This window comes from Onychostruthus taczanowskii, unplaced genomic scaffold (genome assembly GCF_017590055.1).
Source record: "Onychostruthus taczanowskii isolate IOZ18803 unplaced genomic scaffold, ASM1759005v1 scaffold4, whole genome shotgun sequence".
NCBI classification, from domain to species: domain Eukaryota; kingdom Metazoa; phylum Chordata; class Aves; order Passeriformes; family Passeridae; genus Onychostruthus; species Onychostruthus taczanowskii.
The window spans coordinates 20,044,810-20,070,889 of NW_024501459.1; the positions used below are offsets into that span (position 1 = coordinate 20,044,810).

General features: G+C 38.8%; 1 protein-coding gene across 4 annotated transcripts in view; it reads left to right on the forward strand.

Annotated features, from left to right (window-relative positions):
• CPQ (carboxypeptidase Q) overlaps nt 1-26,080 on the forward strand; it is a 147,377-nt gene that overhangs the window by 93,226 nt on the left and 28,071 nt on the right. For 2 of the 4 annotated variants that reach the window (XR_005953278.1, XR_005953279.1), the window contains exons 6-8: nt 14,098-14,189; nt 22,846-22,931; nt 24,990-25,191. Coding sequence is in view for 2 of the 4 variants with exons in the window: in XM_041413021.1 (XP_041268955.1) it covers nt 14,098-14,189; nt 24,990-25,191 (294 nt within the window). In the remaining 2 variants the exon portion in view is untranslated. The remainder of the gene's footprint in view (nt 1-14,097; nt 14,190-22,845; nt 22,932-24,989; nt 25,192-26,080) is intronic. The other 2 variants (XM_041413021.1, XM_041413022.1) reach the window with 1 other exon arrangement.

Genomic DNA, 26,080 nt, shown 5'->3' on the forward strand with positions numbered 1-26,080 from the left:
TTTATCCAGGTCTCTGAGCACAAATATTAATTTTGTCACTATACCCCTCAAAACTAGTTCAAAACAGACCTTTTTAGATTGTTGAGTTGATATCCAAGGATGCTTTTCCTCCTTCATCAGATGGAATCTATTTTTCCTCCTTATTCCCTTTTTCCACAAATGTAACCTGTGGTCAACAGGAATGCCCAGTATTCATTAGAAACTAAAATCAGCTGCTGCTCCTGCCCTGGCAGCCTTTAAACAATAAACTATCTTTCCCTGCTTCCCAGTGGAAGGATTTGTGCACTTCAACAATTTCAGTCTTTCTTGAAGAGCGCTTTGTAGACAAGCTCTGTCATGTGATTAGCTGCTTGCATACTGCAGTCATGAACATCAGACATCCCTGTGAGTTCCTATTCCTTTATTTTGCATTGTTTGAACCTCTAATCTTTCAATTTCCCAGCTTTCGAATGATTGGATTATCAATCTGTAACCAAAACAAAGTGCACCTGTTTAAATTTTTGGTCTTTTAAAAGCAAATAGGATTCTTCTACAAAGAATCCAAGTGTGCTCCTTCTTACAGTGTTTTTTAATTCTTTTTTTTTATGATGCTTGGAAAAATTGGCTTTTTCTCCACCTTCAAGGAAAAGAAAGTTATTCTGCTGTGTTGGGTACTCTATTCCATTCAAAACAAGCCGTTGTGTGTTACTTAAGGGCAAGTTCATGGTGGCATTGTATAATTTTTATTCACTGGGCTTCCTTTCACGCATGACTGAAATGCATCACTTTTTTCTTGTTTAAATATTTGATTTCCTCTGGTAGTAGCCTGTGTGTTTGCTGTGCAACCTGTGATGAAATGCTGTTCTCTCAGCTGGGAAATGCTGGAGCCTTTGCTGATGCCCTCTGCTCTGGGCAGCTGTTGTGTTCTGCTCTTCTCTTTGTCCCAGTGTTCTGCAGGAACACAAGGCTGGGAGAGGGCTGCTGGGTCTCAATAGTTGTAGGTAACCAAGGAGCCTTTCACAAAACTGAGCTCCATAGTAGATTGGTTAATGCAGATTTAATATCTTATGCATTAAAAGCTTACCAAAAAAAAAAAAAAATAAAAAAAAAGAAAAAAAAAGACAGCAAAATAAAAATATGTGAAGACTGTGTAAGAAACAAATTAATGACTTTTATTTACAATCAGTTGCATTGATTGTGTTTTGAATAATCATTGTGTTTTTGTGGAGACTTTGATATTTTTTTGGACCCTGATAAATTTAGTCTCATACTAGTCCAGAAAATATATTTGAAATGAAGGTAAGACAACTCAGTTGACTCTGTGCATGTGTAGAAATTTTTTACTCTGTCCAGGGAGTCTTAAAGCCATGGTGCATTGTGTAGCCATAAAACTGTGTCAGCATTTACCAGAGTATAACTGATCTTACAGCTGTGGTGATATGATCCTCAAGCTGAAATGAGCATTCTAAAATATGATTTCTAGAATACTAATTTATATTGTGTAGTAAGAAATAAAGGCAGTACTTCTGCCATGGTCCTTTGGGTTAATGAAAGCAAAATACTATTGCACTATTGAAGCAGGGTTTTCAGTGATGGGCTAATAGCATTTCATCATGATATCACTGTGACCCTTGGACATGGCTTATGGACAAAATACAAATTATGCCTGTTAATCTGGATTCTGAAAATTTCATGTAATACTTGAAGAATATTATAGTTTAAATGCAATTCCATAATTTCAACATAGCCTCCTCCGAAAACCACTTAATAGCTATTGGCTTAGGACCAAATACATGAAATTAATTGGAAATTCATTAAAATTATGGTTTGAGATGGTAAGATTTTATTTTAAGCAATACAGTTTGTTCTCTTGCCTCAAGTAAGTTTTTAATAGTTCTTGCTTTTATTTCTAAGTAAATCAGTTACTTAATGTATTTGCCTTTATACTTCCTCATATTTCCTGAATCTTCAGTGTTAGCTTTTTTTTTTTTAATTGAGATGGCAATTTCTGTGCCATGTTGGTATATTTTTTTCTTTTAGTTTTGTTTTGCTTTTGGGTTTTCTAGCTTTTCAGACACCATAATAGTTACACGCTCCCTACAAGGTCATGTACCAGTCCAGCACAATCCGAAGTAGTTTTACATAGTCTCCAAGTCTTCAAACATTTGTAGCATTTTTTTCCATTTCCAGTTTGGCTTCACGTGAATGTTGTTTCTTTTTGAGGGAAAGGCAACTACGTGAAAGTCAGACTGAACTGAAACTGTTTTGCACTATATTAGCAGAGAGTGGAATGAAAGTATTTTGTTGATGTAAAATCTCATGTATACATTTCAGAAGAGTAGTACCTTAAAAGCATAGGGCTGATTGTGATCTGCTGTAGTTCTTCAACACTGTTGAAAGTTACAACCATTCAGGTAACTCTGGAAACTAGAAGAGCTAACAAGTGGAAAGTTTCAGTCTGAATACTTTGCTTCTAATAGCTGTAATATCTCTCTGCTCCTCTTCCACAGTGGGATGATGGGAAGGGGATGCCTGCTGGTGTTGCCGTTCCCTCTCATCCATCTTCAGGCAGGAAGCACAGGCAGCAAATTCAGAGCAAATTTCAATTTCTAGATGGCTGCATTTCAATTTGAATCTTGCTATGTTTTCTGTGCAGCTGCAGTTTCACTCTCAAAACATCCCCTTCAGCAACATATAGCTAAACTTCAGTACCAGTTTGTGCACCTGTTGGTACCCATGCTGGCTGTAGACATCTCCTGACCAGAGTAAAAAGAAGCATTTTCCCTAGTGCATCCATATCAAGTTCTCTGTATCAACTAAACTCTCATGGCTGCTTGCTTTGCTGATAGCTAATCTCAGAAAAATGCACTAAATAATGGGCATACTGACTACTGGTGTTCAAAGGGGTCTTTTCTCACCATTAATAATAAAATGTAATGAAAGACATCATGAATTAAATTCTTGAAGCTTACATATGCCAGTGATAGGCAAGATCTGTGGCAAACTGCTTCATGGCTGATGAGCTTAAAAAAGGAAAAACTGGAAATGTTTCCACAGAAATTGTTTGTGTAAGGAAACATGAACATTTCAGCTGGTTATTACTCCTTATTCCTTTTAGTGGGAATAAAGATGTTTTTAAAGTCACTGAGGCAGTTTGTGAACTGGTCTGAACTGGTAAACTCCCTTTCCTTCAGGGAAACCAAGGTTGTGATTAGCTGAGGATTTCTGTTGCTTAAGAAATTCTCCTCCTTCTACACTTGCAGGCAGAGTGTCCATGGCAGTAAAATTGTGCAATGTGCAGTTTGTCTTCTGTGATGTCTGGCAGCAGCTGCCCTGCCCAGTCCTCTGCAGGCTCTAATATTTTGATCTATTTTAACTAATTTTGATGGAGGCACAAAAATATTTAGAAAAGGAAGTTCTGATATACTCTTCAAATGAGTGACTGAGGAGAGGTGGGCAAGTGTATTTATGTCCCACCTGAGGGGAGGCAGGAAGAAGGCACTTTTATTCTTTTCTTAAAGATGTCAAACACCTGGTTACCAGAACACATGTAGCATTGTGGTAATCACCAGTCTCTTTCCTTTTAATCTGTCTGCAAACTCTGTGTGATAGATTGCAAATATCTCCATGGCAGTATTGAGAGCATTATTTGGGGTAATTAAGAGATGATGGGAAGACACTAGAGGTGTTTTAGAAAGGAAAGGCTAACAGGTTCCCATCATTAAGCTGAGGGAATCCATGGGGTTGGATGAGCTGTAATGTAGTGTGATGAGGGCCTTTGGAAGCTGTAGGAGAGACAGCACTCAAGCAAATTGCAGTTTTCTAGTTTTACAGAACAACAGCTGTGCTGCTAATTACAGCCTAGAAATCTCAAACCCAACTTGTTTTCAGGTTCCATTTATAATTCTAAACTTTTGTTAGTTTGTTAGTTTATGTGCAAGGAAGAGCATCTCTGGAGCAGGCCAATGTCATTTGCCTCAGCATTTTCATGTTGGTCCAGTTAGCACTCTGGTGTTGTTTGAAACACAGCTTCTCATGTCCCTCTCTCACACAAGGTGAGATAAAAGGTGAGATAAAAGACTAAATAAGCAGCTACATGTAGAACATCACCATAAAATCACACAAAATTTATTTTGCTGCCGTATTTTGTCTTTGGTTGAGCAGTTTGCAGGACTTGATCCTGCTTTGGATGTTGGTTGTCAGTTTCTGTGGAGGAGATATTTGTCCTCCTTTCCCAGCATTTCAAGCCTGCAGCTCTTCTTGTCCGGGGGTTGTACTTGTGTAGAGGGTATTTGAGCAAGAAGCAGCTAGTATGTATCCAGTGGTTTCAGAGCTTTAGTCAGTGCTCCCTCTTTGCTCCTAATCCAGCTGTGCTCCCACACTGCTTGGCTGAGGGGCATTTCCCAGCTGAGGCTGCAGGTGTTCTACCCTCCTCCAGCCTTGCCAAAGCCACCTCACACTCTAGTGTTGGAAATGTGGACCTTTCATCCCTAAAGGGAGCTTGAAGGAACTGAATAATGACAATAATAGAGAAAGATCTTTAGGAGCTGGTTGTATGGCAGTGTCAGGTTTCCAAACATAGTATTTTAAGTCTCCTAACAGCAGTAGGGAGCCTACTGGTGTTAGAAATCCAGTTGATTTTGGTAGATGAATTTCAGTGCTTTCTTCTGGAAAACTTCAGAAATTATAATTGTTATGTCTTTTTTTTAAATTAAAACATCTGGAATAAATTTTTTTCCTGTTGAAAATACAATAGAAACTGATGGGGTGTGTTACTTGACTAGACTACAGTCTAGTTAATTTTCAGAGTCCCATCTCTGCTAGCACAGGAGGAATCAAACAGTCAGCAGGTTCTTTGTTCACATCCCAGATTTCTTTCAGCAGCATTTACCCACAGTTTCTCTTTCCTTGATCAAGAAATGTGTTTTCTACCTTTTCCTGGCTGTGTTTGGGTCTCTCTTGCTTCATTACTAGCCGACTATTGGTGCCCTGCCAAGCCCAGAGGTGCATACCTGTCCACGACCTACTGCTCAATCTGGGGACATCTTCAGAAGTCAGTGGCTGAGCTGTGAATCTGTCAAATGAAAAACTTTTCCTCTTTCTCTTCAATTGCTTGAACTGCAGCCAGTGTAAGGAGTTGCCAGTGAATGCTGCCTGAACCCCTGCTTCCACCGAAGTAGTCGGTGCAGACTCCAGGAAAGGCTACACTCCAAAGACCACCACAGTGGTGGGCTCTGATGCAGGGTGAACAGTTCCCTGCTCATGCTCTTGCTTGTGCACTCAGCCCATGTTCAGTCCTGTCTGCGTGCTGCCTCAGACCAGGAAATCTCTGCTTGGACTGTGCCCCGAAGTGCTTCTGAGAGTCCTGTTCTTCCATGTAAGAAAACATTTGCTGTGGGGAGCTGCCAGAGCCAGTGAATACCAGCAGTCAAGTAGATGAACAGAGAACATTTTCCTCTTTCACAGCCAGGGTAGGATAGTGGTGGAGCTAGATAGCTGCTAGAGTAGCTTGATGAAGGAAGAATGATTGTTGACAAAATCTAATCCCAGTCATCACACCTTTTACGCAGCTTTCTTGCATTCCTAGACGATGATGAAACATGAAAAGGGAGAAATGTATGGTGATAAATGATAGGTGCCATTTCTTTTCTCTGTCTATTTGCCAGCTTTAAGCTTACTGGGGCTTCATAAATCAGCTTTCCTGTAGATGTAGACACGGATCTGGCATGACCAAATTACTGCTTTATAGCAAAAAGACACAGAAAACTACAGAAATGTTTTTAAAACAATGCATGTAACAATTTTAAGGTACTGAGTTATTATTACTCCTAAGGAGTAGATTAGACAGTTTTCCCCCTTAAAACTTATTTAAAATTGAAATTGTAACTCTCATCTGAATTATACCCATGACTAATGCAACTGGAAAACCATTAGACAGATTTTTGTACTGTTCACTGTAGTCTTTGTATGAAGTTACATTTCTCCAGTCCAAATTCACTGGCTAATATATGAGGACTAAAGATATGTTTTATTAAAAACATGATCACCAGAGTGATTCCTTTTCTGCTAGTTTAATTGAAGTCAAATAAATGCAATTTTAACGGGCTTGCAAAATACTTTGTTAAACATTTTTCTGAGTTTCTTGTAGTGGTGTAATTGTTTCCTGTCTAGGAGATATGTTGTGAAACATAATTAAATGACTACTTTTACAGTTTCTGGTTTTTTTCTTTAATCAAATATGTCCAATATTGTCTTCTTGTTCCTACATTCTTTTCACTTTCCCAAGGCTGAGTGTTTTATTCTGACTTTCACGTTTTCAATTCTATTAAATCTACTTGCTATGAAATATCTGCATATGCTGTCACACTAAAAATGCATTTATTCCTTCATTTTAACCTTTGGTTGAATGCGTATTTGGCAAGTACTTAAATTTTCAATTTTCTTATTTTGTTGACATAAAGCAGAAGGGGCAACTGCAAACATAAAAGGTTGCTAATCTGATGATAAATTTAGACATACAGCCCTCCATCGCAATTTTGCTCTCTGTCTTGTGGACTGCTGCTTCTCTCCAAGCTTCAATTTACCCAGAAAATTCAAGAAAAAAAATCTGAGCTTTGATTATCTATAAAAATCTTTAAAACCTGACAGTGCTAGCTGTTGTATGTTATTGGTTTTGTTTTTCAAGTCTCTAACATGATTGACATGGTGAAGTGCTGAAATCCTTCCCAAATGAAGTAAGGGGCATCTTGTCCTTACTGTCATTTTTTTTTTTAAGGTATAAATTTTCAGTATGGAGACAGAAGTGTGCCTGCTTCATTTTCTGACTCATCAGCTCTCAGAATAGCCTAGCAGATTTGTTTTTCTAATCCAAAGAGTGGGGCAGCAGAGGCAGAATACAGACCCACCTCTCATTAAGATCAAACAATGTCTGATATTTGTAATCCCAGAGAGTGTGGGAGTGGGCCCCACATTGCATTTTGTATTCCACAATTTGATGAGATCACAACTACCCTTAAGGAAGAATGTGTTCCTGAAGAGGAATAAAGTGTGTTTTAAACGTGGACAGTGTCTTATTCCTTTTGTGGGGCTCAAAGAACACATTTCCAGGACCAGAACAAGGCATGGGGTGGAGTTCTCTGCTGACTCTGCACTTGGCTTTTTTACACAGGTAAGTTTGTGTTTCCTTTTCTTCTCCTTTTTTTTTTTCTTTTTCCCTCTGTTTTTTTGGTACTCATGATTTGTAATGGCTTCATGACACTACACAAAACAGTTCTTAGTTTAAAACCCCATGTGCAGACGAGCACATTTGGCAGCACTTCCCATCTGAAGTGCCCCTCAGCTGTGCTGCCAGGTGGCAGGAAGGTGTCCACAGAGAAACCCTCTCTCTGGCACTCTTGCTGCCTGACTTGCAGCCCATAAGCACCAGGCTCTGAGCTTGGCTTCCCTCTTCTCTCCCTCGCCTCCCCAGTCAAAGGGCTTAATCCATGTTATTTTTAGTTACTAGACTTGCAAATCATTCACAGATTTCCCCTCCAGTCTTGTATACCCAGTTCCTTCCTTGACATTTCCTCTTGGATATTGCATTGCTTTTTAAAAATAAATCTATCTAGAACCTCTCACATTTTCCTTCTCCACTCTTGTGTAAATCTGCTCTTCTGTCATAAGATCATCAGCCTCCCCAGAAACAGAAAAAGAAAATTGCTTGTGTAATCTCAGTGTCTTGCTGCACTGCTGTTAAGGCTGCCAGTGCTCTGCAAATCCAGGCTTTCCCTAGGCTGGGTCACCTTGGGCACTGCCTTGCCCTTGTGCCCTCTTTGAAGCCCTGTCCAAACAGCTGCTCACAGTCTGTGCCAGTGGCAGTCGTGTCCTCTCAACCCCCCAAACATGTTTCTGAGCAAGCTGACAGCCCCAGGTGAGACTGAGCTGCAGTATCCAGCTTGGCTCACCACTCCACTTTGACTTCCCCCTCCCCAGCCCCAGACCTGACCATTTTCTGTCTTCCTGCAATGCTTCATCTCTTCTGCTCCAGACTTCATCTCTCCTTACTCCAGACTTTCAACATTCAGAGGTTTACTTGCTTCCCAGTGCTATTTTTTGCAGTGCTTTGTCCTCAGTGCCACAAAAAGAAGCTATCAACAGACAAAAATCAAGGAGATTGCACTGCATTAGACTGGTTTAAGAAGAAAGAAAAGACAGTTTCCAAAGCTAAAAGCTGTTTCCCATGTCTAATTTGAGCCTCACTGAATTAGAAATGTATTATAATCAAGGTTTAAGTAGCACTAAGAGGGTTTTTTTCAGCTGTTCTTTGCCTTGTTTTTGGAAGCTTTTAACTTTGAAGCTCTGCGAAGAACTTGAGGGTGCTGGTTGGTGATAGGGTGAACATGACCTGGCAATGTGCACTTATAGCCCAGAAAGCCAAATTTGTCCTGGGCTGCATCCAAAACAACGTGGCCAGGGTGAGAGAGGGGATTCTGCCTCTCTGGTCTCCCCTTGTGAGACCCCACCTGTGCTACATCCAGCTCTGAGGAGTGCAGGATAAGGATGTGGACCTGCTGGGGTGAGTGCAGAGGAGGGCCATGAAGACGATTACAAGAACAGAGCGCCTCTCCCATGAGGAAAGGCTGAGGGAATTGCAATTGTTCAGCCTGAGAAGAGAAGGCTAAGGGATGACTTGATTGTGGCCTTCCAGCAGCTGAAGGAAGCACACAAGAAGGATGAGGACAGTCTATTTAGAAGAGCATGTAGTGACAGGGAAAGGGGCAATGACTTCAGACTTAGAGAGGAGGTTTACATTAGATGTTTGGAAGGAATCCAAATTCCTTGGGTGTGGTGGTGAGGCTGGTGAGGCACTGGCACAGGTTGCACAGAGAAGTTGCAAATGCCCCTTCTCTGCAAGTGTTTAAAGCCAGCCTGGAAGGAGCTCTGAGCAAACTGACCTGGTGAAACGTCCCTGCCCATGGCACGGATGTTGGAACTAGATAATCTCTAAGGTCCCTTCCAACCCAAACCATTCTATGATTCTATGATTTTCTCAGTGAAATCATTATTTGTCACTCAATTAAAAAGCCAATTTCTTCTTAAATAAATGAGTACACAGGCACTTTTCTGCACCAGTAGTGAGATCAATTGTTTAAACCATAGAGCGCTGTGTTGATAACAAGAATGAAAGCCAAAGTCCTTCTGGTTTAGAATAGAGATTTCTTATAGGTCTTCAGAGGAAAAGTCTGGACATCTTCAATTAACTGTGTTATTACTATCATCCTATTGATTACAGCTTATTTCTGCATGTATGTTCTTTGAAATTAGGCAAGGAAACAGGTTGCTAGCAGTAAGAGCTTTTTCTCTTCCTTGCCCATACCACAGGATACATAAATCAGGTATTAGCAGATTGTACCACTGTTCTTGATGATGAGTTCTTATCTTCTTTAGCAAAATGTGGTGTACTGGTTTTATTTTTATTTTATGCTGTGGCAGAAGTGGAAATTCCAGGTACTTTATGAGAAGTGCATGCATGATAGAAATATCCCGTTTAATGACACCCAGTAAATCCCCTATGTCTAATCAGCTCCAAACTTGAAAAAGGTAGGGAGTGTAATAAGAATTTAAGGAATCTCAGCAACATCATTATGTATCTTGATATTTTTTGTATAAATAGTTATAAATATTTTTGTATAAGTACCTTTTAAAGAAATTCCAAGCCACAGGGTAACAATGCAGAAAAGGCCATAACTTATGTATGTTCAGCACAGCAGAGGACAATACTTAAGGATCTCTATATACCTCCCTAGTAGCTCCTAAAGCAAGTACATTAGTGACTTAGGGAGTAAGAGAACATATAGTTTGGGTTGAAAAACATCATTAAAGGTCATTTAGTCCAAGCCCCTTGTAATGAGCAGGAACTGCTTCAACTTGATCAGGTTGCTCAGAGCTGTGTTGCATCTGACCTTGAATTTCTCCAAGGATGGGGCATCTACAATCTCTCTGGGCAACCTGTGATGGTGTTTCACTGCCCTCACTGTAAAAAGCAACCTTCCTTAGATCTAATCTGAATCTGCCCTCCTTTAGTTTAAAACCATTGCTCCTTGTCCTTATTGCCACAGGCCCTGCTAAAAAGTCTGTCCCCATTTCTTGTTGATTCCTTTCAATTACTGGAAGGCTACTCTAAGGGCTCCCTGGACCCTTCTCTAGTCTCAGCCTTTCCTCATAGGAGAGAAGTTCCATCTGTCTGATCCTCATTGTGACCCTCCCCTGGAGCCACTTAAACATGTCCGTGTCTTCCCTGTGCTGAGGAGTTCAGGCTGGATGCAGTACTCCAGGTGAGGTCTCAGCAGGGGAAGTAGAGGGGCAAAATCACCTCCCTCTATTGGCAGTGCAATTTATTCTCCTTTATGCTCAGCTCAAGGCTTTTCTAGGCCATTTATGCAGGGTGTTAGGAATACATTACTTCCTTGTTTTGCTTTGCTTGTGTGTACAGCTTTTGCTTTCCCTATTAAATTGTCTTTATCGCAACACACAAGTTTTTAGCTTTTATCCTCCTGATTTTCTCCCTTGTCCCATTGGTGGGGGACTGAGCAAGCAGCTGTGAGGGCTTGGCTGCCAGCTGAGGTCAAACCTTGACACCTGTTAATCTACTCACATCCATTTGCAGTTTCCTTGTATGCCTCATATCAGCTCATATTAGCTGAACAGCTATTTGATTTGCTTGTGTGTGATCCCAGTGTCTTGATTTGCAGGGAAAATAACTGTTTTTACAAAAGTGGAAAGCTTTTTATGGTTTTGTAAGCTGGTCAGTCTTAAAATGACATTGAAGAAATTAGCTTGTTAGCCATCTACACACTGTCTTCTTAGACAATATTTTATCTTTGTGATCTTCCCCATCAGTAAGGATTTATGGTTATAAAGTGGGAAAGTAGTTACTGAAGGAAATTTTGTGTTTAAAGTGATGCTCTCTATTTTGATTTTAAAAAGATGATTCAAGTTCTCCTTTCTGACTTGTAGGCTATACTGAGAATGAAGTGGGTTTAGTTTTTTGCTTTACATGTGACAGGCCATTATGATTTGTCTCTACATGTAGAAAACATTATATTTCAGTTTTGCTGTGTGGGAATGTCTCAATTCTGTCAAGCATGAGCAAGACATGTAGGACATAAAATTCAGGTCTTGCTGCTGTTATCTATGAATGTGGACAATCTATGATGATTTAAAAGAAACAGAAAATAGAGTCAATAAGCCCTGCACATTGGTATGACAGGAGCGTTTGTGGTTCCCAAGGAGAAAGAAAGGATAGCAGCCACTCCAGCACAGAGGGAGTGTAATAGAGCAGGTGTCCTGCTGTGCTTGCTACAGATGTATCCTTAGTCACAGATCGACCATATCGATGTTTTTATTTCATTCTTTAACATGTGATTCCACATGCCCATAGTATCTTTTAAGCTTGAGATAAACCATAAAAAATATAGAGGCTGATCAGAAAAATGCATCATTGTGGTAAACTATGATTTTATTTCAGTTAAGGGCAAGGTAGAAGGGAGAAAAAAAAGATAATACATTTTTCTAAAACATTGGAGATTTGGAAATTCATCTGGAGGTTTTTTCTTCTGATAGCCTCTTTATTTTTAATACTATGTAATAAGTCATTTATTCAGATAGCAAGGAAAGAGGCACAATTTTATTTTTGTAACAGTTTTCCTTCATTTTTAAAATTCCTTTACCCACCCCTCTATATGTTGCACCCATCATAAAACAGTTTCCTAGCCCAATTGCTATTTTATCCTCTCTTTTCAATATATTTGGGCTGAGATCTGAAAGACTTTTGATTTTGTGAACATGATGCCTTACTTAGGAACCAGTAGTTTTTAAGAAGCAAACCAAAGTAGTTAAACTTTCTTTGAAAAACTTTTGTAACTTGAATACAGTCCTCCTTTTAAAATTTTCTAATAAAAACATGCATTGAGAATATTCTCAGCAATTTTTCTTCTGGATACTGGATTTGTTTGCTGTTCTTTGGTCAGATTAGCTCTGTTTTTAATAAGAGGTAGATAAATAGTTATCGCTTTCAGATTAAGATAATGAGGAAATTAAATTTTCCTCTGTAGACTTTGTTTGTATTTAAAATTACTGCCTCCATAGCTTATATATTTTTATTTTTTTTCAAGTTGCCCATTTAATTTCAGTAGAACACACAAATCAATTTGCTGACAGGAATCCATGAGATATGAAGAGGTGATACACCACGCCCCGGACTGGAAAGACCAAAGCTCAGCAGGGCTTTTTTATTTCCCCAGCTTCAATGGACAGATGTAATGATGGATGGGGAGGGGACCACAAGAATCTCAAATGTCTTTTCCACAAGTGAGCTGAGATCATCTCCAGCTCCTGGAGAGCAGGAGCTGAGGTTACAGCCCATCTGAGCCAGCCATGAGGACCCCCTGGCCCAAGTCCCCCTTAGGGCAGCAGTGGCAGACTAAAATAGCTTGATTTTTGCCTGGGAGGAGCCAGGAGATGCTGCTTCCCTGTCGTAAGCATTTCTTACCAAAGCTATGCTCACAGACTTCGTGTGGTGGGCTGGAGACTGGACTTCACTTTGCATTTTGTGATATGACAAATATCACAAATATCCTTTTTCCGCTTAATCTGCGGTGCTGCTGGAACCATACTACAACACTGGCCTCTGTGTTTTATACCAGCACTTCTTGCTTTTTACAGCCACCTCTAACCAAGCTGCTGACATATTTCGGGTTATTTTGGGCTTCAATCTTTCTGACTTCCAAATGAGAGCTATTTTATTATCTCAGTTTTACCTCATAAGCCATCTGACTAATTTGAAAAGCAAAGGAAGTTAATCCTTTACTATTGTGATTCAGGAGAGCAGGGAATCTACTGGGAGGTGTGCAGAAGGTTGTTTTTAAAGTAATGAAGTTTGACAACCTTTCTGTTTACAGTCAACAGATCAACATTCAGAAAATACACCTTTAAACTTGTTTGCGCTTTTTTATGAAATATTGAAAAATGCAAGCTCTTTTGTTCAGATCTGGGATATTCCTTCTATATTCTGCCTTCAGTGTGGAGGATTGCTAGTTTTGAGAAGAAATGTGCAGATCATATTCATTGTGTCAAAAGAAAAAAATTAATGAAGGTCAAGCCTATTGGCAGTCTTCATCCATTTCAGTTAGGAAATGAAATAAGTTTTGACAGTGATACTGATATTATTTCTCTTCAGCACAAAGGTGTGTGTGGTACTTTATCACTTGTGATAATCTCCTCATGTTTTTTCTTTATTTTTTTCCTCTAACATAATTAGCATTCTACTGCACAGAGAACAGTTTTTTCTTTATCTGTTTGCTCTTCCATGCTCTCAAGTTTCTCTCAATGTATTAATTTATTAATAGAAACAACCACATAAATAGAGGGAAGCAACTTCTATCTGATCAGTTCTGCCATGGAAAAAATGGCTTCAAAATTTATCTGAGAACTTATCTTTCTGATTGAGCTACCATAGCAAAATAGAAAATGGCTTCATGTTCGCCTTGTTTCAGAAAATCGTGCATATATTTAGCAGCTGACTCTTTCAGATTCCAAAGTACAGATTGCTGCTTTTCATTTCTCTGATAAAAAGCAAAATGATATTACATAGCCCCTCAGTTCTTGAAATGGATAAACATTTCTCATAAAAATCCAGCAGCTCATTTTCAATTAATTGTAATAAGTTAACCATGACAAAGCAATGGTAGTTTTCATGAAAATTTTATTTGGATGTGCTATGAGCAGATATGTATTACTTATTGCAGACCACCACAATGACAGCAGCACATGTTTCAGAAATCTATCAAGGCAGTTACTTTCTGGTGTGGTTTTCAGACACTTTCAGTATGTCCCTGAAATGTGCTTCTCTTGTGCTACTGCAACTGGCAGCAGTACCTCAACTGCCCACTCCTTCCTCATGTGGGCTCTCTCCCCACACCCCAGTCTTTCACAGAAAAACACACACTTGATATAGGTTGAGTTTGGTTTTTGGAAATACAGGTTTTTCATCCATTGGAGGCTGGATACCAATGGAAAAAAAGGCTCAGAATATATCTGTATTTAATATTAAAAACAATATTAAAACATGTGTTTTAGGACTTCGTCCAAAAAGGACACTGCGCTTGGTGCTATGGACAGGAGAAGAGCAAGGAGGAGTAGGTGCCAAGCAATACTATCAGTTGCACAAGGTAAATATGTCTTTTCACCATTTTCTTGACAGCACTTTTCTCCCCCGTCTTATGTCTTGACTACTATTTTTGTCAAGGTGTTCAGCTTAATATCTCACCAAAACCAGTGATTCCAGTTCTTCCTGAAAGTATATTTTCTGGGTTTAATTATAAATGTAAACCTAATTTTACATTTAACAATAAGCCATGCAACCACACATGTGTGCGTTCCACTTGACCTAAGATACTTTGTCAGAAAAGTGTTCTGAAACAGATATTTCATGATGATATCTGCCACAGCTTTCAAACATTGCTAACCTTCTGAGAATAAATGATGAATGGTCCACATATGATTGCAATATAAATAAATTTTGTTTGCCTTACGTATTTCTGCTTCATTGCATTTTCCCATAATATTTTACAATGTAAAACATAAAATAATACAAAGAGAAGTATTTTCTACCTTATCTTGATAATGTGTAGTCTATAAGGTACTTAACAATTGTAAGTTTTGTAGGATCTGGAACATCCTAAAAGGTTGATTTTTGGTGATGCAAAGAACACACAAACTCTATGACTTAAGGCTATGAGGATAAAAATATAACATCTATCTCTCCTGCCAACAGCTGCCATTTCAAAATACATCATGAGATAAAGGGCAGTTGCCAGAGCTATTTTGGAGATAAGTCTTTGGAATATGTGTGTGTTTGGGTGTTTTTTCCACAGAAAAATTAAGCTTGAATAATTACACTTGTATAATAGAATAGTTTATACCTGTATAACTATTCTAAAGTAACCTTTTATTCTTCTCCCTAAATAAATAGTATAACTCTCAACAACAGCTAATTCATCCAAGGCAGAGACAAGGTGAATGTGAATGTGAATGTGCCCAGGAAGTTACCTTTTCTACAACAGCATAAAAGCAGACTTGCAAGCAATTCTTAAGAGCATTTTTTAATGCTAAGCAACCTATCAGAATAAATAAATGGAAACCTCACTTTGAATCAAATTCATTGTGATGAACCAAATTAGATCAACTTGCATCTGCAATAGAGTTGTCAGAGACAGGTTTAGAGCAGTTAGAGTTTTCTGACTAATTGATGAGCAATCAAATATTTCCCACTAACTAATTTCATATTGCTAAGAAGTATATTTAACTACCCATGTATAATGTTGTACCTTCTTGTATCTCCAAATTACAGGGATAACTCAGCTCTGTCATTTATTTTGGAAGAGTTACTCAAGAGCTTGCATTCTCAGCTTCAGAGAGATGACAGGTTGCAGTTTAGTATATGTTAAGGACTATGGATTTACCACTGGTACTCTGATACTCAGCAGGATTAAACTAGAATAAAATATTCTGGAATAAGTATCACATAAAAGAGATACTTCTTATGTACAGAACTGCATTTTGGAGGAGCTGGAAGGATGCTCTGTGCCTAATGCACACTACTCATCAGAAATGTATCTCAAGATTCACCTCTGTAGATGTCCATGTTGGACAATAAGATCCATCTTATGGTGGTGATGTCAGCAACTCAATAAACTGTCTCATGCATGTCTCATCTTTTGCCAAAATGGCTTTATTTCACTGTTGTCTCAAAGATTTCTATTCAGAAATAATACCAAAAAGCAGACCTAAGGTTCAAATAGGGAAATACAAAGTAGGCTGGGTGATGCTTGCAAGATATTTGGTTTCTTTGCTTTTAAAATGTTGAGACAAAGATGTGTCTCAGTTCTTGCTCTGCTGGTGAGATTCCATCTGGATGTTGTGCTCTGCAAAGAAAGCCCTGTCTAACTTAACAGTTTGTAATTTACATGGAGAATTTAAGCAGAATGACATCCGTCTGTTGTTTGTTGTTCTTGTTTCCCCCCTGCCATGTGATCTGGCATAATTGTAAATCGATTTGACTATAGGACGTTGCATTACTCATAATAATGAAATAAAGTTGATTAATACTGTACATTAAATTTAGCATGAAAAATAACTTAACCTTTTAATGATTTACTTGCTCAAATTTCTGGCAATTAGGATAGTATGGCACACACATTGCTTGCTGATGGTAATGAGTACAAGTTAAATAGGAGTGGTATTTAAAGATGCCTTGTAAAATGAAAGACAGCCTGTATGACTCATCTGCATAGCTGGACTTACGAGTTTAGTTCGCTACAAACAAGTAGAAATATGAATGCAGTAATTCAGCACAGGCAGACATGAATTTCCTTGACATAGTAAATTACCTCCTTCTGTCAGTGGAAATGTGGCGAGGGACAAGAAATGAAGACAATATAGTACTGGACAAGTACAGATGCTCTTATATTTGTCACTTATTTATTATGTCTTTCAATTTAAGTTCAGGACCTTCTTCCTCATCCATCATTGCAGGTTGTCACTGCTGGAAAGTGGATAAGTTACTGCAGAAATAACTGAGATAGCAGCAATAGGGGTTTTACTATGGTGCCAATAATTAACACGTATCCCCGTGTAATAGCCTTATTTATAACACTCAAATTTTTCTCTAGATCCCAGTATTATAATTTCTGATTATTAAAGCCAATGATGGAGTATATTAGCTGTTTGGGCTTTATGAGGATATAAGAGTTGCCATATTTGTTGATCAAAAGCTCTAGTGCTCTAGACAGTCTAGTGCTGTCTCCTGTTTCTGATAGCATCCAGTAAATATGTGCTTAGGAAAAGAATATTTGCCCAGCTGCAGTCAGGTGAAGCTCAGACACAACCATGCTTTTAGTTTATAAAATATTTTTCTGGTGAGCATCACATGGTCCTCATCCATTGTTCTCTTTGCATGATTTTTCTAAGCCATTTCCAAGAGTTGAAAGCCCTGTATATTCCAGCAGTTTCAGTGCCCCCATTAGTGCAAGGGTACCTGCCACCCACCAGCATATCACAGAGCTTAGCCTTGACCTTGGGGTAGAAGCCTCTCAGGGCAATCACCAGCACCTTTGCTTCCAAAGGAGATACCTGTTGAAGTGCTCACTGCTTTTAGCTGTCAGCCAATAATTAGATTTAATCCCAGACTAGAAAAAAAGTTGATTTTCCTTAATGTTGAAGATCCTCATCTTGATAAAGAGCAGTGAAATTAAATGATTTAAGTTCGAATCAGACTGCAGAGCTTGGAGTTTGACACTACATCTGGAGTCTTCTTCCAGTGCTTAGTGTTGTGCGACACAATTGCCGAGTAGGGCTCTTCTGTACAGACAATACAGTAAAGAGCTTCAGAATCATGAAACATTGCAACACTACTTTCTCATACGATTCAAACTGAAGAACCAGAGGAACATAATTCTAGAAGGCCTCATGATGGAACTCTTCAGTACAGATTCTGCTGCACCCTTTACCAATGATACCTGAGTGCCCTCAGCCAGGGTTGTTTTTTGTGTGTTTACTCTTATGCTGTCTTCGTGAATGGAGAAAGAAATATATGTAATGAAGTGTCTGTCCTCCTTTTCATTGCTTTGGACTAGATTCTGTGAAAGGTCTGTGTACCATGAAACAAGGTTACAGTTATTTACCAAGCTGAATTAAGGGACTATGAATGACTGATAATATTTATTTTGGAATAGAAGTATTGCATACAATCTCTGGGAAAGCAAATATATTTTGTAATGAGAAGACTAAGAGATCCTAGGCCACATTCAAATTTAGTTTAGTAACTTGGTTGTGATCACTGGATACATTACTATGTTATTAATTCAATTCAAACCCCATTACAGAAGGCATTCTCAATATTTCTGCATGTTGGTATTCTTATATTAATGACATTTACAGTACTTGCCTCAATCTCAGGTGCAAATATGACACAGTATTTTAACTTTTTTAGTAAAGGTTTAACTACGTTTTAAAAAATCAATCACCAGTGTTTACTATGGTTTCTTTTTTGTGTTTATTACCAAGATCAGATATTTTGCTTGAACTGCGTCTGCATGAAAACAGGACACTGAAATGCTGGCATTTATTTCATGCTAGTTTAAGTACACTTTGTTGATGATCACACAAGATTTCTACTGTGATTTGCTAATGAGTTGCTTTCTCTAAGAAGCAAATATAAAAAAAAATATCTTGTCACTTTCAGGTGAAATGATTCTTCTCCAGAAAATATTGTCTCCTTAAAACCATAGTTTTCAGAAGACTTTATATCCTGAGGTACCAAGTATTCTGGTGAAATGTAAGACATGATTTTGTGTCTGATTTGAACCAAACATATAAAGGACTTCATTGGGGATTCTTTTATGCCAGGAAAATGTGTTGACCATTAGCCTTTTGACTTTCCTCAGGCAATACTCTCTGTAATCAAAACTTATGTAAAATTACTGCTGCCTTTTTAGGTCACTGATGTCCTGTTGATTCCTTTCATTACAAAGGGAAAGAAATGCAGAAATAGTGAAATGTCCATTTGCAAAACTACAAAAAGAAAGTACTCACATTGTGTTCTCCAGTATCACAACAGGCAGTAGCACCACGGATTGTAGTAAGCGCAGTAAAGATAGCATAGTTACAGAATTATCTTTTGCACCAGTTCTAGGTTCATGGGAATTCCTAATTCCCTAGTATTTAGGAATAATCTTTCTTGTGAAAGCTGCAGAGAAATACAGATTTTGCTAAAACACAAACCCAAGTTTATTCCTTACACTGCCTGAAGGATGGAAGACCCCAAATCAGTCAAGACAGCATGTCTCCTGGATATCTAGTGTTCATTCCATGCAGATAAAACTCATACATGTCTAGTGATAGAAAAAGTTTTCTCTGTGCATCTTGCTTCTCTTTCGCTCAGCAGAGCGGCCAGTTGAATCTGGTAGAGATTCTGATAGAGAATCTTCTGAGGATCTCTGCTTCCAGTGCATGCTTCGAGCAGATTCACCCATCCACAGGTCCTTGGTCCATTGGGATGTCCAGTTGTAAGAAAGTTGGCTTCCTCCTATCAAAAGTCCCTGCAGCTGTGAAAGATATAGAAAATTATGTATGTGCTGTGATAATGGTTAAGTTGCTGCAAATTTGTTTTCACTTATCTTTTGCTGAAAGTTGCAGAAATACTCATTAGCTTCCTGAAAGAGTAATGTGGTTTACATCTTTGTTTGAAAGATGTAAACCACAATTTTTAATTTTGGCATTGCTGCCTATTTTCTAGTGAAACCTAAATCCTGTCAAAAAAGGACAGTGGCGGGATGATCTTTCAGAGCCATAGACATTTTGATACCTTTGCATTTGAGCAGTAAAAGGTCTATAGTTATGGAACATTTTCCAGGAAGAGAAGTTCTCTTTGATATGCCCATTTGTCAAAGAAAAAAAGCCTCCCAAGACAAGACTTCAGGCATACCTTACTTAGCCTGCTGCCATGTTCAGAGCTCTCTGCTTTCTCTTGTCTGTCATCCCAGGGAACTTACAATACTGAATGGTCATCTCTGTGAGTGCTGGCAAATCACTGTAGAGGAAACAGTCGTGCCATTGTACAAGGCGAGATGTGGCAGTATCATGTTTTTAATGAGTGAAGTGCTAATAAGTATATGACCAAATTGCTCCAGGGCTGTTGAAGTTACCGGGACTTTTGTCATTGCTACTCAGAGGTCAGAACTTGTAACTGTCCTACAGAACAAACCCCTAAACCTGTAGACTTTTTTACATACTGCTTTCCCATAAAATGCAGCAGAAGAATATTTTATCTTGTAACAAAAGCATGAGCCTTTTTCATACCTTGTCATCTAGGAAAAATTGTGCTCCTAAATCTTCAGCTTTACATCAGCTTTCTCCCATAAAATGATGGGATAATTTACAAAAATGAATAACTCACAGTGTTCCCGATTTTCCCTGTTTTCATTCAAAAAGAGTGTAAATGGTATGATCACGCTTGTGGCTGGTGTTTATTATGCCTTGATGCTGGTGCATTTCTGCTTCCTAACAGCTGTTGTGGTGTTTTTTCTCTAGTTTCAATTTATCCTGTTTTGCTTCATTAAATTACCTTCATACTAAACAGCAACTCAAAGTTACACCTCATCATGGTTTTTATATATGATTGAATACTTTGAGGATGTTATTTACTTTTCTTTTTTTTCTTTTCTAGCTGTCAGATGCACTTAGGTGTTTCCAGTGTTTTTTTATTGCCTTTCCTGTAGTCTTAGTTACCAGCCTAAAAAATCTGGATGCTGATTTAAACCTTTTTTTAGTACTGCAAGTGGGATGACTACCACTTCCCAGTGAGTTCTACAACATGGTTGCCATGCTATACTTGTTTCCTGACTGCTCTGGGACAAATACTGGAATACAAGCATTGTTGTTTCTTAAAGTTAAGTGTAAATCAATAACAGAAAGCTGAAAACACAGTGTCAGATTAACGATGTCGTTTATCACTGGAACAAATGAACCATTAGTCAAGTCCTTTGTCATTGTAGACTTAGGTATTTTTCCTGTAAAATGGTGATTCTTTTCAGTGGAACAAAAAAGAAAACCAGTAAATGAGCTGTTGGATAAGTAATACTCTATTTTAAACAGCCGCAAAGTACTGAAGGCTAGTTGTTCCCTGCATTAAACTTTCAGGTATGTTCCTGCTTAAGCTGAGTAAGAGGGATTGCCATCCATGACTCAATGGATTAGTCATGAGATACAGTCTATTTTAACATCTGGTAAGAATTGACAATTGGGAATGTGACTGAATAAGTGACTACTGTAAGGTGTACCTGCTTGGGATTGCCAGTGGCTAGCCTAGAAGAAAGATCTTTCCTACCAACAGAAGTACCAGTTGTATATATTACAGGGATCTGTTTTCTTAATGGAAGGAGTTTACTGTAATTACAGGCTAAATGACCGACCCCAGAGGGTGGGACAGTAATCAGTGGCACAGGGTCTAGTTAGAGGCCTGTCACTGGTGGTGTCCCCCAAGGATCGGTGCTGGGCCCAGTATTAACTTCTCACCAATAACGTGGGTGAAGGGGCAGAGGCCTCCTCAGCAAGTTCCCTGACAACACAAAGCTGGGAGGAGCGGCCGATACCCCAGAGTGCTGTGCAGCCCTTGAGAATGACCTTGGCAGGCTGCAGAGATGGGCAGAGAGGAGCCATCTGAAAATCAACAGAGGTGAATGCAGGATCCTGCACCTGGGGAGGAACAACCTGCACCAGTACAGGATGGGAACCAACCTGCTGGAAAACAGCTTCATGGAGACGGACCTGAGTAATAGACAGCAAGCTGTCCATGAGCTAGCTGTGCTCTAAGAAGGCCAAAGATATCCTGGGGTGCACTAGGATGAGCACTGGAAGCAGATTTTGGGAGGTGATCCTGCCCCTCTATGCAGACCTGGTGAGGCTACAGCTGGAACACAGCATCCAGTTCTGGGCTCCACAGTACAAGAGGTGTGAAGCTCCTGGAGCACACAGAGGGTGAAAAAGATAAGGTGAGAAGACAACTGAGAGAGGATCTCATAAATGTCTGTAAGTATCTGAAGGGAGGCTGTCAAGAGGATGGACCAGGCTCTTCACAGTGGTGCCAAGCAATAGAACAAGAGGCAGTGGGCAGAAACTGATGCACAGGAAGTCCCACCTGAACATGGTGGGGGAACTTCTTTACTTGTGCAGGTGTAGTGGAACAGATTGCCAAGAGGCTGTGGAGTCTCCTTCACTGGAGATATTCAAGAACCATGTGGACACGATCCTGCGCCATGTGCTGTGGGATGGCCCTGCTTGAGCAAGGAGGTTGGACCAGATGATCCACGTGCTCCCTTCTAACCTTGTCCATTCTGTGATTCTGTGATTTCATGTTATCAGGTTTTTGCCTTAAGGATGACAAGTATCTATATTTTTAGTTCTGCTTGGCAGAGACAAAAAGTAGATTGTTTATAGAGAAAACAGAAATATAATGAATTAAAATAAAAAACTTAAAATAGGAGAACTATTGGTAAGGATTGTGCCTAATTGTGTATTCAATGAGAATAGCAAGCTATAGAAAGCCAATTTTCCCATGCAGTATTTATTGTAATGTTTCATTTAAAAATTCAATTGAAGAGCTAAAGATGACATAATAAAGACAGATGACCTCCTTTGCAAGAGTCATAAGAAGGCAAAGGATAAAAGTCTCTTTTGATATTCAGAGAATTAGGCAGCAGGTTACACAGAGAAATTTTAATTTTCTAGTGCATACCAAGAGAAGTGGCACAATATCAAGATGCAGCAGATGAGATTACTTTCTGAAAAAAATTACATGCTGAGTTTAGAATGCTTATTTAGATGGTACATTCACTAGGAGAATGACTGAAGGAAGCAGCTGAGCCTGCAATTATTTTTTTAAATCTTTCTGGTTTGTTTGCTTCTTTGAATTAGGGGGGGATGTATGGTCTCACCTGACTTTGTTGGTGGCAATTATGCCTGCATCATAGATGGCAAATGATGACAAAGCATCTTCACTATTTTAAGCAGTATATTTTAAGCATGTTTTCCAGCATGTATTTCTCTCTGTGTAAGTAGAAATGCCAATGTAAATGTACAAAAGTGGGGCTAGGGAAACCAATCTAACTTTTTTTAAGACTTTCAAATTTGATGGTAAGTCGTTTTATAAGTAATCCTATCTTCTAGTGGACCAGATATGGAAAAAGCTTTCTCAAGGACACGTAGTATTTCAAGTAGCTGTGACCTGTTTCTTTTTTGCTCCCCGGTGAAGTCAGTTTCTCTCCCTAGGATATCCTGTTTTCATGCCTCTCCAGCACGTTCTCAGAACTGAAGAGCTTTCTTACAGAACAACAATATGGTGTAACGTATTGTGGGTGGGTTTTTTTACTCAGTTTCATATTAGAAACACATGCAAATATTTATGTGAGAAAACACAACTGAAGAGCACTGCAATTCTGAAATAGCAGCAGTTTATGAAGTTCTTGAACTTAGGGATTCTGTTGTTTTGAGTGATAAGAGAGATTTCTTTTAGGTGTCCATGTTGTTCCCATGCTCACTCTTCTCCTCACTTCACTGCCCTTCCCCTGGCCTTATTGCTTTCCTCATTTCAGCTGCTCTAAAAACAGACAGAAGTCTTGCTTTGGAAACTCAACCAAAGAAGCTGAGTACCACAGCATCATATTTGTGTAGGGCTCACTATATTTAAGTTAGCTTTCACTGGCAATTCAGAAGCACACTGAAATGTGTGCTTCCTCCTTGGGCATATGATAAAGAAGATTTACATTTTGAGACATTCTTTTTATTATATCTATGGCATTGGAGCATCACTGGTCCCTTTTAGCCTGCAGTGTGCTTTTCTTGGCCTGCTTCTCTCCCACTATACTCAGACAGTCTGTAAATCATGATTCATGTTGAAGCTCATAACCTCCAGACAGCATTTGAGGACAGGCCTAGACACCACATGTAACCTAATTATTTACATTTAATCTTTCACAAACTGAAGATGTTTTTCACTGTCTAAAGATGGCAATTGCCAATAAGGTGGCAAGATTGGTTATTTGCACATTGATGTCCAGTAGTTAAGTGGGTAGGTAAATTGGTTATCTTAAGGTATTATAACATCTACAGTTTCTTTATCATGCAAAGATTTTATATTAAAATTTTTAACTACTAGATATATTTCTAAGTTAAAAGTAAATAGTTTTGCTCTGTTAGAATTGTTTCACTCAAAAGAAAAAAGTCTTAAACAGTTCTTGGCAAATTCTATAAAGGACATCTGAAAACTTGTGTGAATTATTCACAGCCACCTGTAGTACGTATTTTGGTTTATATATAGAAAAATCTAAAAGAATTATTTACTGAATTGTAGGCTTATATATGCTGGTAGTGACATGGGTCTGTTAGTTGCTGCTATCACATATCCCTTGTAGTGATTTTCTTGTAATAAATAACCTATGGCATCCATAAAATTCGGGCATGAGATCTGGACGTAGGAGTAAAACCTGCAGTGGGTTCTCTTAGTCACATTCAAGGAGGCCTGAAGTATACCTTGTTTTCTGACTGACATGACCATAAACTCTTTTTAAAAAGTTATGTGCCTCCCCAGATCTCATTTTATAATGAGATCGTCAGTCATGTAAAATCCCTATGTATTTAATTCCAATTAGACCTTTGAGCAATCTAAGCAAATATGGTAAGTAAATAAATTGCTAATATGTGTTCTTTTAGCTTAAAAGATTCTTCCAAGTACACACTAAAAGCAAATGTTATTATGCTACTTGTACACAAAATCTTACCTTTCATGTTTCTTGTGAGGATTTACCTTGGAAGCACAAATTTTCCTTAAAATAGATATTATTTCTTCACGTCTGGGGGAAGACTTTGGCATTTCAATCCTCCAATTGATAACAGAATTGACTATATGCTATATTGAAAATAATGTGTTTCTGAACAGGCAGCAGCTGGCTTTTAAATAGACTTCCTCACAGTCTATGAAGGCTTTGGATGCCTCTAATTTTAAAGCCAAAGGACTTCACACTCTCTCCACTGCAACAGAATTTCAGAGTCTCAAGTCTGAGAAGAAAGGGAGAGCTGTAAATGAAAACTGCAATATGGTGGTGATGGCTTACCTTTCTAGGTGGCACTTCAGAGATCTGAAAGCAAGTATTTGAGAACAGCAGACCAGTCATGTTGTGGGTCCTACAGAATATTGGTATATTATATCAGAATATAATTTGAACTGTTTCAGCCATTTCCATACAGAAAGATAGGTCCCTTCATTTATGATTACATACACATTTTCACAGGAAGCATTTCTCTGCTTCTGACAACAAATTTGTTGTGGTATGCTCACAATGACACCTAGATCCCAGTATATGATGCCAGCTAAAATAACAACCACAGCATAACACCTTCTTTTCTTACATGTTTAGGAAAATATCTCCAACTTTGATATCGTTATGGAGTCTGATGAGGGCACCTTCCAGCCATCTGGACTGGGTTTTTCTGGCAGTGCTGAAGCCCGGGACATCGTGAGGGAGATCATGACTCTGCTGCAGCACATCAATGTTACGGATGTTTACGACACTGCAGATGGAACAGACATCTCTTACTGGATGAGAGATGGGGTGCCTGGTGAGTGTCCCTGGAGCCTGGCAGGGGACACTGCTCCCACTGAGCCCTGCCACGTCAGATGGGTGGTCCCATGTTTTCAGAGTACTAAGAAATTCTTTCTCCCAGGGAGTAAAATTTACCATAGGTAAAATGCATAAATGTTAAAAGGTGACCAGCAGAAATAGGACATAAAGTGCATTTGAGCTGCAGTTTAATAATGGTGTAGATTATACGTAGAATAAAATGCTTAAAATCTTCTTTTCGGCTTTAAGGATTTATAATAATTAATCCCAGACTGGTGGTTTATAAATAGTAAACCAAGGCAGAGGGGAATTCTCCAACACAGAAGAAATATTTTCAGATTATTAGTTTTACTTTGAAATTCAGGGCTTCTTCTCTCTGTTTTATATGCTGGAGAAACAATGTTTTTGAGGTGTGACATTTAAAAAGCTATGAGTCATTAAGGTGTGATAAAGGGGTAAAATTCTGAAAAGTTTGAAGTAGTTTACGGGTTTATTTCGAGGATTATATGCGGCTCCAAGTGAGGAGCAGCTTGTTGGTAAAGAAACTTGTAAGCTGTGGAAGAGATCCACCACTGACAGCACCCCCATACAGGACACCCCCACACTAAGACAGAGGCTTTCAGAGCACAAGAATCCCAACTGGAGGACAGCCTGAGTGAAGCCTTAGCGAATTTCCACTTGAATAATAGTAGAAAGAAAAGTTTCATAACAGCGGTATTAAAAAAGTTATGATCAGTTGTAAATTTTAAGGTTTTCTCCTGTGTTTTATGGCTGAAGTAGGCAGGCACATTTCTCATGCTAGTTTTACTATTTGCTACTATATGCTTAGAATCTTTTAATATTTAATTAACTGCTGTTTTTTACCTTGTGGAAGAGAGTGAATCATG